The following is a 15,537-nucleotide window of genomic DNA, read 5'->3' as shown; positions in this document are numbered from 1 at the left end:
GATCCAGAAGACTCTGCGACTCAAGAACTAGATCTCCAGACTTCTCTGACCCTGACCCACATCCACAGCAAAGCTGAGACACGTGGTGGTCACGAGAGAAGTGGGACCGGACACCTTGGACATCCTGCGATTTGCTACCTGCTCGACTCCTGAGGCATCCTCGCAGTTGTGCATTGGAGTTAGAGAAGCCCGAGCACCCTTTGCACTGAAGCTCTGGCCCCTCCACTCCATGAGTGTCCTGTGGGTCCCGCCTTTGCATTTGTTCTTGATGCATCTTCCCGGCTCCTTGCCTGTTGGCTAGTGAGTCCCACAAAGACTTTCTTACAACTTTAACTTGCTGGCCTGGTTGCTCCAGGCTTGCTCCAATTTCCCTGAAAAGGGAAAGTGCCACAGACCTTGGGTTGCGATTGCCAAGGTTTGTTGAGTTCAATCCGGATACCGACATTGCTGTCAGCTAGATCCATCATGGGACAGCTCTAATCCAGCGCCTGGTCATCGTCGATGTCTCCTGGACCTCGTGGCTGAAGAGACAAACTCACCTTCTTCACCTGCAAGCACCCGACATTGCCTGGTTCCTTCCTGGTACCTTCCTGGTCACTGGCTAGTGACTCAGACTCTGTCCCCTCTGCTTTCAGGTTCTTCACATCCTCGATCCACCCTTGGATCGACCCGGACACTTTTCCTCTGGTCGCCTGCAACACTTCTTTGCAGCTCTCCTTAGAAAACGATGACAAAACCCGACATCAAAAGGCACCTATGCACCCGGCTTCCCTGGGTGAGGTAACACGAGTACTCCGGGGCTCCCGTGGGTCTTGACTCTCGAAGTGTCCTAGTCTAAAGGGGTTTTGTTGTAGTCCATCCGGAAGTGTCCTTTAACAGTAACTTTGTGACTTCTTCATTCTCCATTATAAGTCAATGGTAACCCGCGTCTGTGTTTAGACACTGCACTCGGTGGCCTCCTACTTCCTAACCCTTGGTTGTTTAGTGTAGCCCCAGCGATTCCACAGGCCCTATGCCTACTTTCCATTTCAGTCGTGGTTCTTATACCACTATTTTAGTATATGTTATGTTATGTTATGTTATTGGTTCTTGTAACGCGCACAGCTGCCCCAGCAAAGGGGCGTCCTGGCGCCAGGAGAGATAAACACAACATCACAGAACGCAGCAAAGTCAGGAAAAATTAGTTAAAAAGAAAAGTTTTGATGGCACGTCTGAATAGCAGTAAATCCTCCATAGCTCGGATTTCACTGGGAAGAGAGTTCCACAATTTGGCCGCCACTACCCGGAAGGAGCGGCCACCCATCCTGCTCAGCAGAAAGCGTGGAACCACAGCCAAATTCTGACCCATCGATCTCAGGGATCGAGAAGGAACATATGGGGTCAGTAAATTCCTCAAAATAGGTGGAGCCATACCTTTCAAAATTTTAAAAGCTAGGCAGAGCACCTTGAACTCGATCCGGCGAGCGACAGGCAGCCAGTGGAGCGATTGCAATGCTCTAGACGCCGAGCAACGACGAGGCAATCCTAGTACCGCTCTTGCGGCTGCATTCTGCACTCGTTGTAGCCGCATGAGTTCTGCCTTGTTCGTACCTGCTAGTAAGACACTGGCATAATCTATCCTGGATAGGATCGAGGCCTGGACTACAAGCTGTCTAGTGGGGGCGTCGAAAAATTTAAGCACCGGCCTGATACCCCTGATTATGCCGAAACAGGAGGCAGCCACCCTCTTAGTTTGGCAGATGAAGCTCAATGTAGGGTCCAGCCATACCCCGAGATTTTTTATCTCGATGGCAGGAGAAGGAATCGTTCCTAGCTCGGGGGGCCCCCAGTTGTCATTCCACCAACCAGGTTGCTTACCCACCACCATCACCTCGGTCTTCTTTGTGTTCAATTGGAGGCAGTTTAGGTTCATCCAATTGGCCACGGCACGTAGCCCCTCACAAAAGTTGTGGGCGTCCACAGCTGAGTCCCCACTTAGAGTGACCGCCAGCTGCGTGTCGTCTGCATAGGACACCATTGTCAGGCCCCAGCGTTTGACTACCGCAGCCAGCGGGCTCACATAAAGGTTAAAAAGCGTGGGGCTCAGAGATGAACCCTGTGGGACTCCCAGGGTGAGCGGGTGAGAGGTGGATTTGCCAGGTGGTATCGCAACCTGAAAGGATCTGTTGGTGAGGAAAGAGCGGAACCATCCTAGAGCCGAACCCCTAACCCCAGCTTCAGCTAATCTCCGCAATAGGATCTCGTGGGACACCGTATCGAAGGCGGCACTCAGGTCTAACAACAAGAGTGCCGCTGTTCGTCCGGTGTCCAGCACGGAGCGCAGATGTTCAACCATGTATAACAAGGCAGTCTCCGTGCTGTGGCCTGCACGGAATCCATTTTGCGTGGGATCCAAGATGTTAGCTTTGGCGAGATGGTCGGCCAGGATCCTATTCACGTGGGCTTCGGTGATTTTAGCAGGCCACGGCAGCAGTGAGATGGGGCGATAGTTCTCGGGTTTTACCGGATCTAGGGTAGGCTTTTTTAGGATGGGGGTAACTACCGCTTGCTTCCACTTGGTGGGCACCATCCCTGAGGTCAGAGACGTGTTAATAAGGGCCAACAAAGGAGAACGACATGTTGCCTGCATGTTTTTGAACTGAGTCGGTATGAGGGGGTCTGCTGGGGAGCCAGATTTGATTTTTTGGCTCAATAGATCGAAACCCTCCTCAGAAAGGGGGGCCAGCATATCCAAAGTTGGAGCATTGCCCTTTGGACCGACATCTAAGTCCAAGTGGTGCACGGCAGTTGGGAAGGTGCGATAGATTGTATGCACCTTTTGGACAAAGAAAGAGGCCAGACTCTCACAATGTGAGTCTGTACAAATTTCTGCAGCAGAGGCCCTCTTTGTCGTCAGGTCTTTTAGGACCTTGAAGATAAGTTTAGAGGGGTTAGGGCTGTTCCGGAACTCCTGCGCATAATATGCAGCCCGAGTTCGGCAGACCGCTCTATGATATGCCTTGGATACGGTAAGGTAGCAGGATTTGCGCACGGGATCATAGGCTTTCCTCCATTGCCTTTCCGCTTGCCTGCACTCTCTCTTGAGAGACGCCAAGGTCTCATCATACCACGGGCTATGAGCCTTAGTACGGCACTTGGAACGTACCAAGGGGATAAGGGAATCCAGGGCCGTTTCAATCCAATTGCAGAAAGAGTCATACCCTCCGTCGACATCCGAAAAGGTAGGTAAGGGAGTCTTGCCAAGTAGGGAATGAAAATCTTCTAGTTTTAGTTTGCTCCACTGGCGGGAGAAAGAGGTTTTGTTCTGTGCCACAAAGATAGGGTCTGTCACAGGAATAGCTGCCTTCACCAGCATATGATCAGTCCATGTCAGCGGGACAGGTGGATACAAAATTATGTCCTCTAAGGTGGTAAAGAACGGGTCCAGAGTATGGCCGCCTGAGTGGGTAGGGGATAACACTCTTTGTAGGAGCTGCAAGGCTTCTAGGTCGGCTAGGCAGCTCTTGATAGCAGGTTGGGAAGTGCAATCAAAATGCAGATTGAGATCACCTACCACATTAAAATTAGCACAGCCAAGCGCTTCTATGCTAATGACATCCGGGAGAGCGGCTCTAAAGGCGGCATCGCAGCCCGGAGGCCGGTATATTAGGAGACCTGAGAAGCTGTAACAATGGGAAAGAGAAATTCTAAAACGGGCACATTCGCAGCCCAGGAGTTTTAGTTCTTTCCATTCGCAGGGAAAACAACGTTTCACAGCCATCGCAATGCCACCCCCTCTTGAGCCACGATTAAGAGTGGCCACAGTATATTCTGGGGGGAAAGCGAGATTTAAAATCGCGATGTCAGCATCCTGAAGCCAGGTCTCGGTCAAGAAGAACACATCAGGGGAGTCGTTAGTCACAATATCAAAGATCTCCGCCTGGTGTTTGACCAGAGATCTGACATTTAAGCTATAAATACTCACAGTATTCACCCCAGACACGTTAGTCAGCCGGGCGGAAGTTTCTAAAGAGCGGCTGCGTAAAGGGGGGGGCAGACACCAACAACAGTGGGTGCACCGGTAAGGACCCCTTAACGGCGAAACAAGTGGAAGAGAGCAGATGGGAACTTGATATCGTAACGCCAATAGATCTGTTCTACCATACCTGACGGGAGGGGAGGCCATGGCGAGGTGAAAGTATTCTGCCGCAAGCCGCACTTCCTTAGCGCTGACGGGCAGACTCTGGCTCGACTCAGGCGCGAATCAGGCGCTACCGCTGCACGTCACCGCTGCGCGACGGAAGTGAGCTTTATATGCCGCCTCACCTGGGCTCCAAACGGAGCACTAGAGCGCTGCTACAAGTGGCGCGCTAAGACCCAGCACCTCCAATATGGCGGCCAAGCGTCACCAATAAGGGAGGCAAGAACACGAAGAGCACGAAGAACTCCGCTCTAGAAGCGGTGGGGGGCCCAATTTATAGTGCAAGTCTGTGGCCAATGTGCTCAAGTTAAAAAGCAGAAGTAAACATTCGGGTAAGTTAAAATATACAGAAACGATTAACTTTTTAAAAACACACTAGCGCTACAAGCATGTCATGCAAACAATCACAGAGCGCCTCAGTAAATGCGCGTTAGTCTTTCCTTAGGTCGAGCTGCACTAAACGCTCGCCTTATATGCCGCCTCACCTGGGCTCCAAACGGAGCACTAGAGCGCTGCTACAAGTGGCGCGCTAAGACCCAGCACCTCCAATATGGCGGCCAAGCGTCACCAATAAGGGAGGCAAGAACACGAAGAGCACGAAGAACTCCGCTCTAGAAGCGGTGGGGGGCCCAATTTATAGTGCAAGTCTGTGGCCAATGTGCTCAAGTTAAAAAGCAGAAGTAAACATTCGGGTAAGTTAAAATATACAGAAACGATTAACTTTTTAAAAACACACTAGCGCTACAAGCATGTCATGCAAACAATCACAGAGCGCCTCAGTAAATGCGCGTTAGTCTTTCCTTAGGTCGAGCTGCACTAAACGCTCGCCTTATATGCCGCCTCACCTGGGCTCCAAACGGAGCACTAGAGCGCTGCTACAAGTGGCGCGCTAAGACCCAGCACCTCCAATATGGCGGCCAAGCGTCACCAATAAGGGAGGCAAGAACACGAAGAGCACGAAGAACTCCGCTCTAGAAGCGGTGGGGGGCCCAATTTATAGTGCAAGTCTGTGGCCAATGTGCTCAAGTTAAAAAGCAGAAGTAAACATTCGGGTAAGTTAAAATATACAGAAACGATTAACTTTTTAAAAACACACTAGCGCTACAAGCATGTCATGCAAACAATCACAGAGCGCCTCAGTAAATGCGCGTTAGTCTTTATATGGTTCATATGGTTCATGAGGCCCCTGGGGCATTACTGCATATTGTGCAACTTACCGTATGCTAATTGAGTAACTTGTGATGTACTTTTAGCTCCGACCTCATCTAGAGTGTAAAGGAGTTGTGCTTAGATTAAATACATATATATTTGATATATACCTGGAGAGGTGTCCTTTCATTTGGTATTCAAGCCATTATAATTGGTAAAACAGCTTGCTTCACATGCTCTCTGAAGTCTTAGCCTTTTGACTGCTGGTCCATGCTACCACTAGGATAGCTTTCTATAAGGTTGTCTTTACAACCACCATCAATAAGGGTCGATTAGACTGGTGCAAAGTGCTCATTAGAACTAGTGACATCATATGCCAGGCTAACTTCTCACAATATGTAGTTTGCACATATGGGAACCCTGTCTGGAGAAGGTGCACTACATTGATAGCATGTCTCTTGGTGGTAAAGCAGCGGGCTGGCTTATGAGGCCCAGGGCACCAATTGCATTTATTGAATTGCAGAAAATATTACTAGCGTAAGACGGTGGTCTTATATTTCTCCTTTCCTGGCTCTTGTTTCGACGATGTACATGCTGTTTATGATATCTCCAAGTAAATCTGTGTTATTGTGATAACTCTCGGCAAACCCAGTGAGTGCGTTAAGATAATTCAATCAACTATTAGATTTATTGCAATGGAACACTGCATGCTGATTGGTGGTGCCTCCACTCTGCATCTTCGTGTACATTGGCTTTTGTGTGAAGGCCACTGACGTAAGTTTGATGTTATTGGTTAAGATTACAGTTCGTATAATTGTGCATTGAATGGTGTATGATTTGCATGTTCATGTGCTTTAGTCTTTAGCATTAAGGTCTCTGGATTAAGTGTTGGCTCATTGGCTAAGATCAGAGTTAGCGTCATTTTGATTGGTTTAAGCCCTACATGTTTGTAAACACTGGTCTTCAGTGTGAAGGTCCCTTTAAGTGTTACATCATTGGCTAAGATCCGAGTTAGCGTCATTTTGATTGGCGTAAGCCCTGCATGTGTCTATACACTGGTCTTCAGTGTGAAGGTCCATGTTAAGTGTTACATCATTGGTTAAGATAAGATTTGATTGACAGGCCAGGGGTACCCAGGCAGGGGGTGAGGCGCACAGCCATGACCTTCAAGTGTCCCAGCTAACACGGAGGCGAGGGCTATGACCTATGGATCCCTCATGGTGGAGAGAAGGGAACAGCCATGAATCCAGGAACAATGAAATCAATCTCTTTCACAGCTGGGCTCAGAGAGTTGTCAAGCACCATTGTACTGAGCAGGGTCTCTATCGGGCTCTGTTTTGTGCCCTGGCACAGATGGTCTGTTTTTTCCCGGACTGAAGTGACAACAGACACATCGATGTGCGCTACTCACACTGCTCACTTCTCACTAGTGTGCGCTGCTCACACTGCTCACTTCTCACTAGTGGAGAAGTTATGCATGACGTCATGTCAGGGGAGCGGTGTAGGAGAAGGGAAATCAATTAAAGAGAGTCATTTTCTCTCTGGATTTCCCTTCTCTTTTTGAATCTCAGGAGCAGCAACATTTTCTTGGTGTCACCAGGGCTTTAAGTGGAAGTGTTTTCAATAATATATAAAAGCCGTAGTTGCTGCTTATTTAACTTATGCAACTAGCAACCATTGACAAAGCCAATAGGCTTGACTTGTAGGTATGATGTGACTTGTTGTATCATATATCTGGATGCAATGACAGGAACAGCAAAATACAAGCCGGGCAGCACACTGTGCTAAACACAGATGATTTTTAGCTTATGTGTTTTAAAGCCACACCCTTAATTACATTGACCATGTCCCTTTCAGAGACCCCCCAGTTTTTTCATCCCACATAAAGCCCTGGGTATGATGTTACTTGTTGTATCATATCTAGATGCAACACAGAAACCGCAAAATACAAGTCAGGCTACACACTATGCTAAGCACAGATTTTTAGCTTACGTGTTTTTAGCCACGTCCTTAATTACATTGGCCACGCCCCTCTGAGAGACCCCCCCCCAGTTTTTTCACCCTACTTAAAGCCCTGACTACATCACATTACTCTGCCTTTAGCACCTTGAGTTTGAGATGCTGTTTGGATATGTTCTTTAAAGCGCTTTCAATTGAATCTTGGCCCTATGTCTTGGTGACCTTCCGCTTCCTCACTGGCCGGGCATTACTGAACCCAGGTCCGCAGACTGACCCTAATCACTGAACCCTGGTCCACAGAGTGATCCTACTAACAGTTCCAGGGCGGCGGATGTCTTCCTACAGAGCCCACTCTCCTCCGGGCCACACCCGGACAGCCCCATCCTCCGCTTCAGTGACGGACGGGTGCCCACAAGCGCGCTGTAAGTGCCGGCTGCCTCTCTTCGCCACACTCTATGTCCTGCTCCATTAGTCTCCGAAGCGTCTCCGGGGCCCCGGGGCCCCGGCGCCCCGTGCAGGGCGGCTTCCCGGGAGCAGCGGGCCTTGACAGCAGCCGAGGCGGGCGACACGGCGCGGAGCTCCAGGGGAGAAGATCTGAAGACGGCGCTTAGCATTTAATTAAACCCGCTGGGACCGTGGCTCTCCCGGGCACCCACGAGGAGGACAACGGGGAGGAAGTCAGGAGAGGCGAGCGGATGAAGATGGCTTCATTGAGAGGGCCATAGGAGGAGAGGGGAAGGAAAGAGATGCTGAAAGGAGGACGAGAAAGAACGAGGCAGAGGGTGTCGGAGAAATAAACTAAAGGAGGAGAGGGGAAAATGAAGGAGGAACCGGTGGGTGAAAAAGTGGCACGAGATTTCAGAGAGAACAACAAAAAAAGCACTCGCGCGGCAGCAGGGGGGAGGGATTTATTCGCGGGAGCGATAATTGCAACCAGGTGGGCCGCGCGCTCCCGCGAGTGAATGTATTGACGTGCACGCGTTGCCTTTGAAGGCAATGGAACGCGTGCACGTGCTTGGCTGAAAAGCCTAAGCATTTGGAAAAGGTTGTTTTCCTTTGCAGCGCATGCGCGCTGTGAAGGCTCGACCTAAAAAGAAGTAAAAATGAACAAATTCACATCCTAAGACTTTAATTCTATTGTGACCTCTAGTCATCTGTGCGATCCATATGTTATTGCCTACATCTTTTGTATTGAAGGCGAATACCGAATGTATGTTTACTACTTCAACCACCTAATGTTTAATAACTGTGTATTGTGAAGCATTCTGATTCCCTTGTGGTTCATTCGTTGTTGACTACTAGTCACCTATGCCATCCATATACTACTATCTACCTCTTTTGTACTGAATGGTGAATACCAAATGTATGTTTACTACCTCAACCATCTAATTTTTCATAACTGTACATTGTAAAGCGCTCTGATACCCTTGTGGGTCATGTTCGCGCTATATAAAACTTTATAAAAAAAAAATGTTCAGAGGTAAGGGGCAGAGATGAGGTGAAGGTGTTAGTATCGAGTCAGTGTATTTCAGTGGTCGCTGCTCTAGGGGTGTGATGAGGGCTCAGGCTATTATGACAAAAAATGTTGGTTGAAACAAGCTGCAAGAGTAATGGTAAATGAATGCTGATGGGTAATCTGATGAAGGGGATAGGGAGGAGGGGAAAGGGGTGGAGTAATACAAGTAGTGGGGAGAGGGGAGGATACAGAAAGAGGTACCCGTGGGATGGCTAAAAGGCTAGGAGGAGCTTGGGTCAGGGAGGAAACATATTCATCACAGAGAGTTTGATGAGAGGAAAATGTCATCAAGTAATTCTAGGCTGCGTTCAGATGCTTGGATGAGGATAATCCCATTATTATAAAGGGAGATGGTTGCCTCTGCTCGGCAAACAATAGAGGGAGTTACCGAGAGTCTGAGACTGTGGGGGAATTTAGTGGATGCAGTGATCCGTAGCAGAGAGCAAAGGGCTTTCCTTCATTGTGCTGGTCTTTTAATGCAAAAATAAGGTCACTTATGGTAGCGCCTTTATTCGTGGAGACATAGGGGGTAGAAATAATGATTTCTGGGAGAAATTTGAGAAGTCTGTGTTAGAAGTTCTTGAACACGCTTTTAGATAGTTTATGGGGTATATAATAGTGTAGGAATTTCAGGTGTCTGAAACTAGTTTGGAGTCTAGTGATCTTCGAGAAAGGGAATCCATGGCTAAGGGCACCAAATTTCCAGAGTGGAAAGAGGGGAGGGACCGGAGTACTACATGCTCAGGTGGGGGGAAGCTGAGGGGAGTTGAGGAGAAGGTGGTATAGTCAGATGAAGGAAGGAAGGAAGGGATGGAGCAAATCATGGGGTGGCTGGAGGAAAGTTCATGCATCATGACAGAAGATGCCAAGAGAGAAGAAGGTACTCTTTCTGTTTTGGGCTTCCCAGTGTTATATGCATGCGATTACTAGGTGGAAAACAGCAAATCCTGAAGAGAGGGCACAACTGCAAATATAAAAAAGGGAAGTTGAAATACATTAGGCCAAACTAGATTACACAATTAAGAAGATAGAATCCGGATTAGAGGGATAGGGGGATAGGATGAACAGTTGCCTAGGATGCACTTGAAAATTCGATAGACCGAGCCAGTCTGGAAATCTAAGCAGAATTAGGAAACAACATTATTCTAAGATGGCCTCCACTGTGGAAAAACTTTGAAGCTATAGAACATGATAGTCCTTCTTACATGTCCATAAGAAGGACATGCTAAGTCCTATGTCGATATCTAGATTCCTAGAGTCTTAGAGGAGCTGTCATTTTAGATTGGGCAGGGACTTTATATGGGGAGAGGGTCGATACATGATGCAGGGCCTACAAGGCCCAGATAGAGCCTCTTAATGCCACAAGGGTCCCAAACATAATAAGTGCACAAAAGGCCCCCATAATCAAGCCTTGAGACAACATCGAGGGGAACCATCCTGAAAAAAGAGTTAGCAGTTAGTAGTGAATGAAACCAGGCACCTCCGTGAAAAATAAGATTTGATGTATGGCACAACATCCTGATGTCCACCCTTCTGTCTCAAGTCTTCCTGATCCATCTCCCATCTCTTACTCTAAGAGCTGTTCTTGTTTTATCAAAACCTTGACCATATGCATCTACCTCAAGCTGTAAATAGTATATGTGTGCTGTGCGAGCGCCCTTTTTTTGCTAAGTTACTCTATGAACACCTTTGCTGAAATAAATAAGATGTGGCATGTTCAAAGGAAGTTTTATGCAAATATCTCTGTATGGTTAAATGTGTCTTACATATGTCTTCATAAGTTTCAACAATAGTAATAAATGAGATGCTTTTACAATCAATTAAAAATTGGATATGCTCATTCTGGTATTTTCCATTTAAGTAATTTAAATCTCTTTACATCCGACAGAAAACAATCGTTGATTGCACAAAATGTTTAAGAATAATGAAGATAATACTGTAAATCTGCAAAAGCAAAGTCCGAAACATTGAGTTCCCGTATTCAGGAAAACATAAGTGCTGACAGAGGCAGCCGAACCTGAACATAAACTGACAGATCTTGGAAGTACCGTCAAGGGCAATTCGGTGATTGTACGAGTCTCAGCTGTGCACCTCCGTGCCTCAAGATGAAGAGATGACCTCTAGAAAATTAAGGCCACACTGGTCAACCAATTTTTGGGTAAACATGTCCAATACCAGCTCTGATCATGAGGTAGTTACACCAGTACTTTGCTTCCTAAAGTGATATCAGACCACCATTCAGTGCTAGAGGTGTATTGTAAACTCTTTCAGGCCATTCCACAGCAACCAGCGAAAAGCACAGTTAACTGAAAGTTAAATGAAATGGGGGATCTGCTATATAAAACACAGAGTATATTTACCAAGACTAAAACTGCATCAGAGAACACACACAGGGGAAAAGCCATACAAATGCAATGAATGTCTGAAGAGCTTTAGTCAATTATCGGGCCTAAACAAGCATCAGTGAACACACACAGGGGAAAAACACATATCATTGCCGCGAATGTGGAAGTAGCTTTATGGAATCATCAAAACTCATGAGTCATCAGCGAAACAACACTGGGGAAAAACCATTCAAGTGCAATGAATGTGGGAAGAGCTTTATATATTTATCACGCCTAAAACGGCATCAACGAACTCACACTGGCGAAAAACCATTCACGTGCAGTGAATGTGGGAAGAGCTTTATATATTTATCACTCCTAAAACGGCATCACAGAACACACACAGGAGAAAAACCATATCCTTGCAGTGAATGTCTGAAGAGCTTTAATCTATTATCAGGCATAAAAAAGCATCAACGAACACACACTGTGGAAAAACCATTCAAGTGTAATGAATGTGGGAAGAGCTTTATATATTTATCATACCTAGAATTGTATCAGAGAACACACACAGGAGAAAAACCATATCCTTGCAGTGAATGTCTGAAGAGCTTTAGTCAATTATCACACCTAAAACGGCATCACAGAACACACACAGGAGAAAAACCATATCATTGCAGTGAATGTCTGAAGAGCTTTAGTCAATTAGCACACCTAACACAGCATCAGAGAACACACACTGGAGAAAAACCATATCCTTGCAGTGAATGTCTGAAGAGCTTTAGTCTATTATTAGACCTGAAACGGCATCAGAGAACTCACACTGGAGAAAAACCATATCCTTGCAGTGAATGTCTGAAGAGCTTTAGTCGATTATCACACCTAAAACAGCATCAGAGAACACACACTGGGGAAAAACCATATCATTGCAGTCAATGTGGAAGTAGTTTTAGTTCCTCTTCAGGACTCAAGTATCATCAACAAACACACACAGGGGAAAAAACATATCATTGCAGTGAATGTGGAAGTAGTTTTAGTTCCTCTTCAGGATTCAATTATCATCAACAAACACACACAGGGGAAAAATCATATCATTGCAGTGAATGTCTGAAGAGTTTTTTTAAATTATCGCACCTAAAGCACCATCAGAAAACACACACTGGGGAGAAACCATTCAAGTGCAATGAATGTGGGAAGAGATTTTGTCGCTTATCAGACTTACATAGACATCAGCGAACACACACAGGGGAAAAGCCATACCATTGCAGTGAATGTGTGAAGAGCTTCAGTCACCCTTCAAACCTACATAGACATCAGCGAACACACACTGGGGAAAAACCATACCATTGTAGTGAATGTGGAAGTAGTTTTAGTGATTCTTCAACATTAAGGATTCATCAGCGAACACACACTGGAGAAAAACCATAACATTGCAGTGAATGTGGGAAGAGATTTTGTCGCTTATCAAACCTAAAACTGCATCAGAAACACACACTGGGGAAAAACCATTCCAGTGCAATGAATGTGGGAAGAGATTTTGCCACTAATCAAGCCTAAAACAGCATCAGAAAACACACACTGGGGAAAAACCATTAAAGTGCAATGAATGTGGGAATAGCTTTTTTCAATTATCAAAACTAAAACGGCATCAGCGAGCACACACTGGGGAAAAACTGTAGTATGGCCCCTAGGGACACACTATTCTTTGCTAAAGTTAGCCTGAGTTAGCAACCATTTTAGCTGCGTGTCTTTTTATTTTTGCGAACAAAACACTCCGTATCTTCTTGTGCAAGATGCCTTTCTGCCCACATGAGCTCATATTGTTCTAGTTTACTCACTGCGTACAAGGTCGAAAAACAAGCCACTGTGCTTTCTAGTTCTGGTCGGTCCGTACTATCTAAACATAACATTTGGCACTTCTTGGCACAATTGAGAAATGCTTGCATTATACTAACACACAGCATCTTTCTCAAGACAGATGGAAGACTAGAGCTTTGCTGAGCCTATGATGTACCCTTACTCCTACGTTCTATGGTGAGGTGTTCATCAGATATGGCCCAGGGATCTTCTTTAATATAATATACATTATCCTACCAGGGGAGGGTGGTCTAGGCGCTATAGCCGTAATATCCACTGGTCATTCAGAATGATCTCTCCCTTCTTATTTTATGGCATTGTAACTTTGATCATTGTTTTTATCTTATGTATTATTCTGCTGGTGCAAGCTCGTTTACTGCATTATAGAACTACGCACAGAGTTGTTAGTCAATCTTCAAACCTAAAAAGAAATCAGCAAGAACTCCACATTCAATGAAAGTGTCTATTCTGTGCTATTGTTTATTTCCCTACAGCTAGGAAAAACATGAAATATCAGGAAACCCATTGGGAGACTAGCACAAAGTGGACTAAAAGTAAAGAAACATTGTTGGTTTTTATTCTGTGAGAGAGTTTTAACTAAAGAAATCCAAGCAAACAATTCAATTCAATTGTATTGATATATGATTTGGAACTCGATTGAGGTCCACATAAAAAACACAGAGCATAAGAAACAGCAATTACAAATACAAAAATCCATAAAATACACTCTGTTAACACCGAAACTAAGTAAAAGAGTCAAATCCATTAGTACAGTTCTAAAAAGCATTTAAAAAAGTAAAAAATTCTGTAACAAAACATTTCATTGGGGGGGGGTTATGAATAGCATCGACTAAAGAATTGGCAGACGAAATACTTAGTTTTAAACAAATTGGTCTCACCCACTTTCGGCGGTGAGCCATTAAGGCAGGGCATACGAAAAGAACATGGGCAGTATCCTGGATCGAATTAGTACACAAATTACATTTGTCGGAAGAACCATACCATCTAGCTAATAATTTATTTAAAGGGAGGAGATCCTGCCTCAGAAGGAACCAAAAACGTCGTAAGCCATGAGGAAGGTTGCAAGAGGCATAAGGTTGCATACGTTTAAGTAAACAAGAATTAATAACAGAAGATGCACCTTTCTTTAAAATAAGGGAATCTCTATAGGTATCTTAAAGTGGCCGGTTTTCCCTTTGCCAGACAAGAGACCCGCGTATTACTTCCGCTAGGCCCTGTACCCAACTGCCTCGTATGCCGAATTCAAGCCTAAGAGATGCCACCGTACAAGCATTGTTGACCGTAGTTAGATATCTCAAGAGTCTGCCCTCAACAGTATCCAAAAAACCCCATTGCCCCAAATCAAGAAGTTCAATGCCATAAAGCAGTGAGGCTGGAATTTTTGACCGGAAAGCCTCTAGCAAATGAACAAAGTGTCTTTTGCCTGTAGCTTTATAAAGTGCACATAATCCTTTACCCTGTGTCATGGCCTTCCGAGTGTTATTATCTATGTGGGCCTTATCGCTCAAGTTACCACATACTATCTTCCCTAAGAAAACATAGGATTTTACAATTTCCAGCTTGTGACCACCTAGAAACCAATTAAAATTCCCAGATTTCAGTTTTTTCTTTCCCATCATACACATTACTTTGCTTTTAGAGATATGAATCTTCAGATGATGGGACTCAGCAAATACGTGCAGTGCCTGCAGACAGTTATTTAGTCCTTTTGGGGTAAGGTCTAGTAGTAGTATATCATCTGCGTACATCAAGCATGTAATAGGTTTGTCCCCCAGAAGAGGGGCAATGCCTACGCTTAAAGATAAGGTCTGGGGGAGATCACACACATAAAGGGAAAACAATAGTGGGGCCAATAGACAACCCTGTTTGAGACCATTGGCCGAGGAAATCGCTTGGGATAGGCTTCTCTCCCCTCCTAATAACTCTGCACCAGGTATTAGAGTGGAGGTCCTGAACTAAGTTTAAGAGGCGGACTGGCATACCTAAAGCCGATAGTTTCCTCCACAGCAAAGGGCGATCGACTTTGTCGAAAGCTGTGGAGAAATCTATAAAGGCTGCATAGACTCTCCCCCCTCTGACCCTGATGTATTTATCAGATATTACTTGCAGAGCTGTTGAATTATCCATAGTGCCATGGTTCTTTCTAAAGCCCGTCTGCTCTAAGGGAAGTATATTGATCTGGTCCACCCAATCATTAATTAATTTCAAAAGACATTTTGCAAAAACTTTGCCAATTGCATCCAAAAGGGCGATTTGGCGGTAGTTTTCGGGAGATAACTGGTCACCCTTTTTAAAAAGGGGAACCAGAATACTCCCCTTCCAAGATGGAAGAACCTTTCCACTCAGAAAGCAAATGTTAAACACCGGGCAGAGCAATTTGCTCCATTTTACACTATTTAGCTTTAAAACAGAAATTGGGGGTTCGTCCGGTCCCGTTGCTCCTGAAGAGCGCATTTCCCTAATAGCCAATTCAATAGCCTTTTCCGAGAGTGGAACCAAAGGCTGACTATCCTCACTAAAATTTATGCGGG

At 45.6% G+C, this 15,537-nt stretch overlaps 1 protein-coding gene across 1 annotated transcript; it reads left to right on the top strand.

The window, feature by feature from the left end:
- The first annotated feature begins 11,323 nt into the window (after window positions 1-11,323).
- LOC147663096 (uncharacterized) lies at window positions 11,324-13,366 on the top strand. Its single transcript, XM_086950683.1, has one exon. The coding sequence runs from the start codon at window positions 11,324-11,326 to the stop codon at window positions 12,554-12,556; it is 1,233 nt and encodes a 410-aa protein (XP_086806809.1). The 3' UTR covers window positions 12,557-13,366.
- The last annotated feature ends 2,171 nt before the right edge of the window (window positions 13,367-15,537 follow it).

Source organism: Lissotriton vulgaris, unplaced genomic scaffold (assembly GCF_964263255.1).
Source record: "Lissotriton vulgaris unplaced genomic scaffold, aLisVul1.2 SCAFFOLD_2299, whole genome shotgun sequence".
In the NCBI taxonomy this organism is placed as follows: Eukaryota; Metazoa; Chordata; class Amphibia; order Caudata; family Salamandridae; genus Lissotriton; species Lissotriton vulgaris.
The sequence above is the reverse complement of the archived record's forward strand: the minus strand, read 5'-3'. Positions and strand labels throughout refer to the sequence as shown.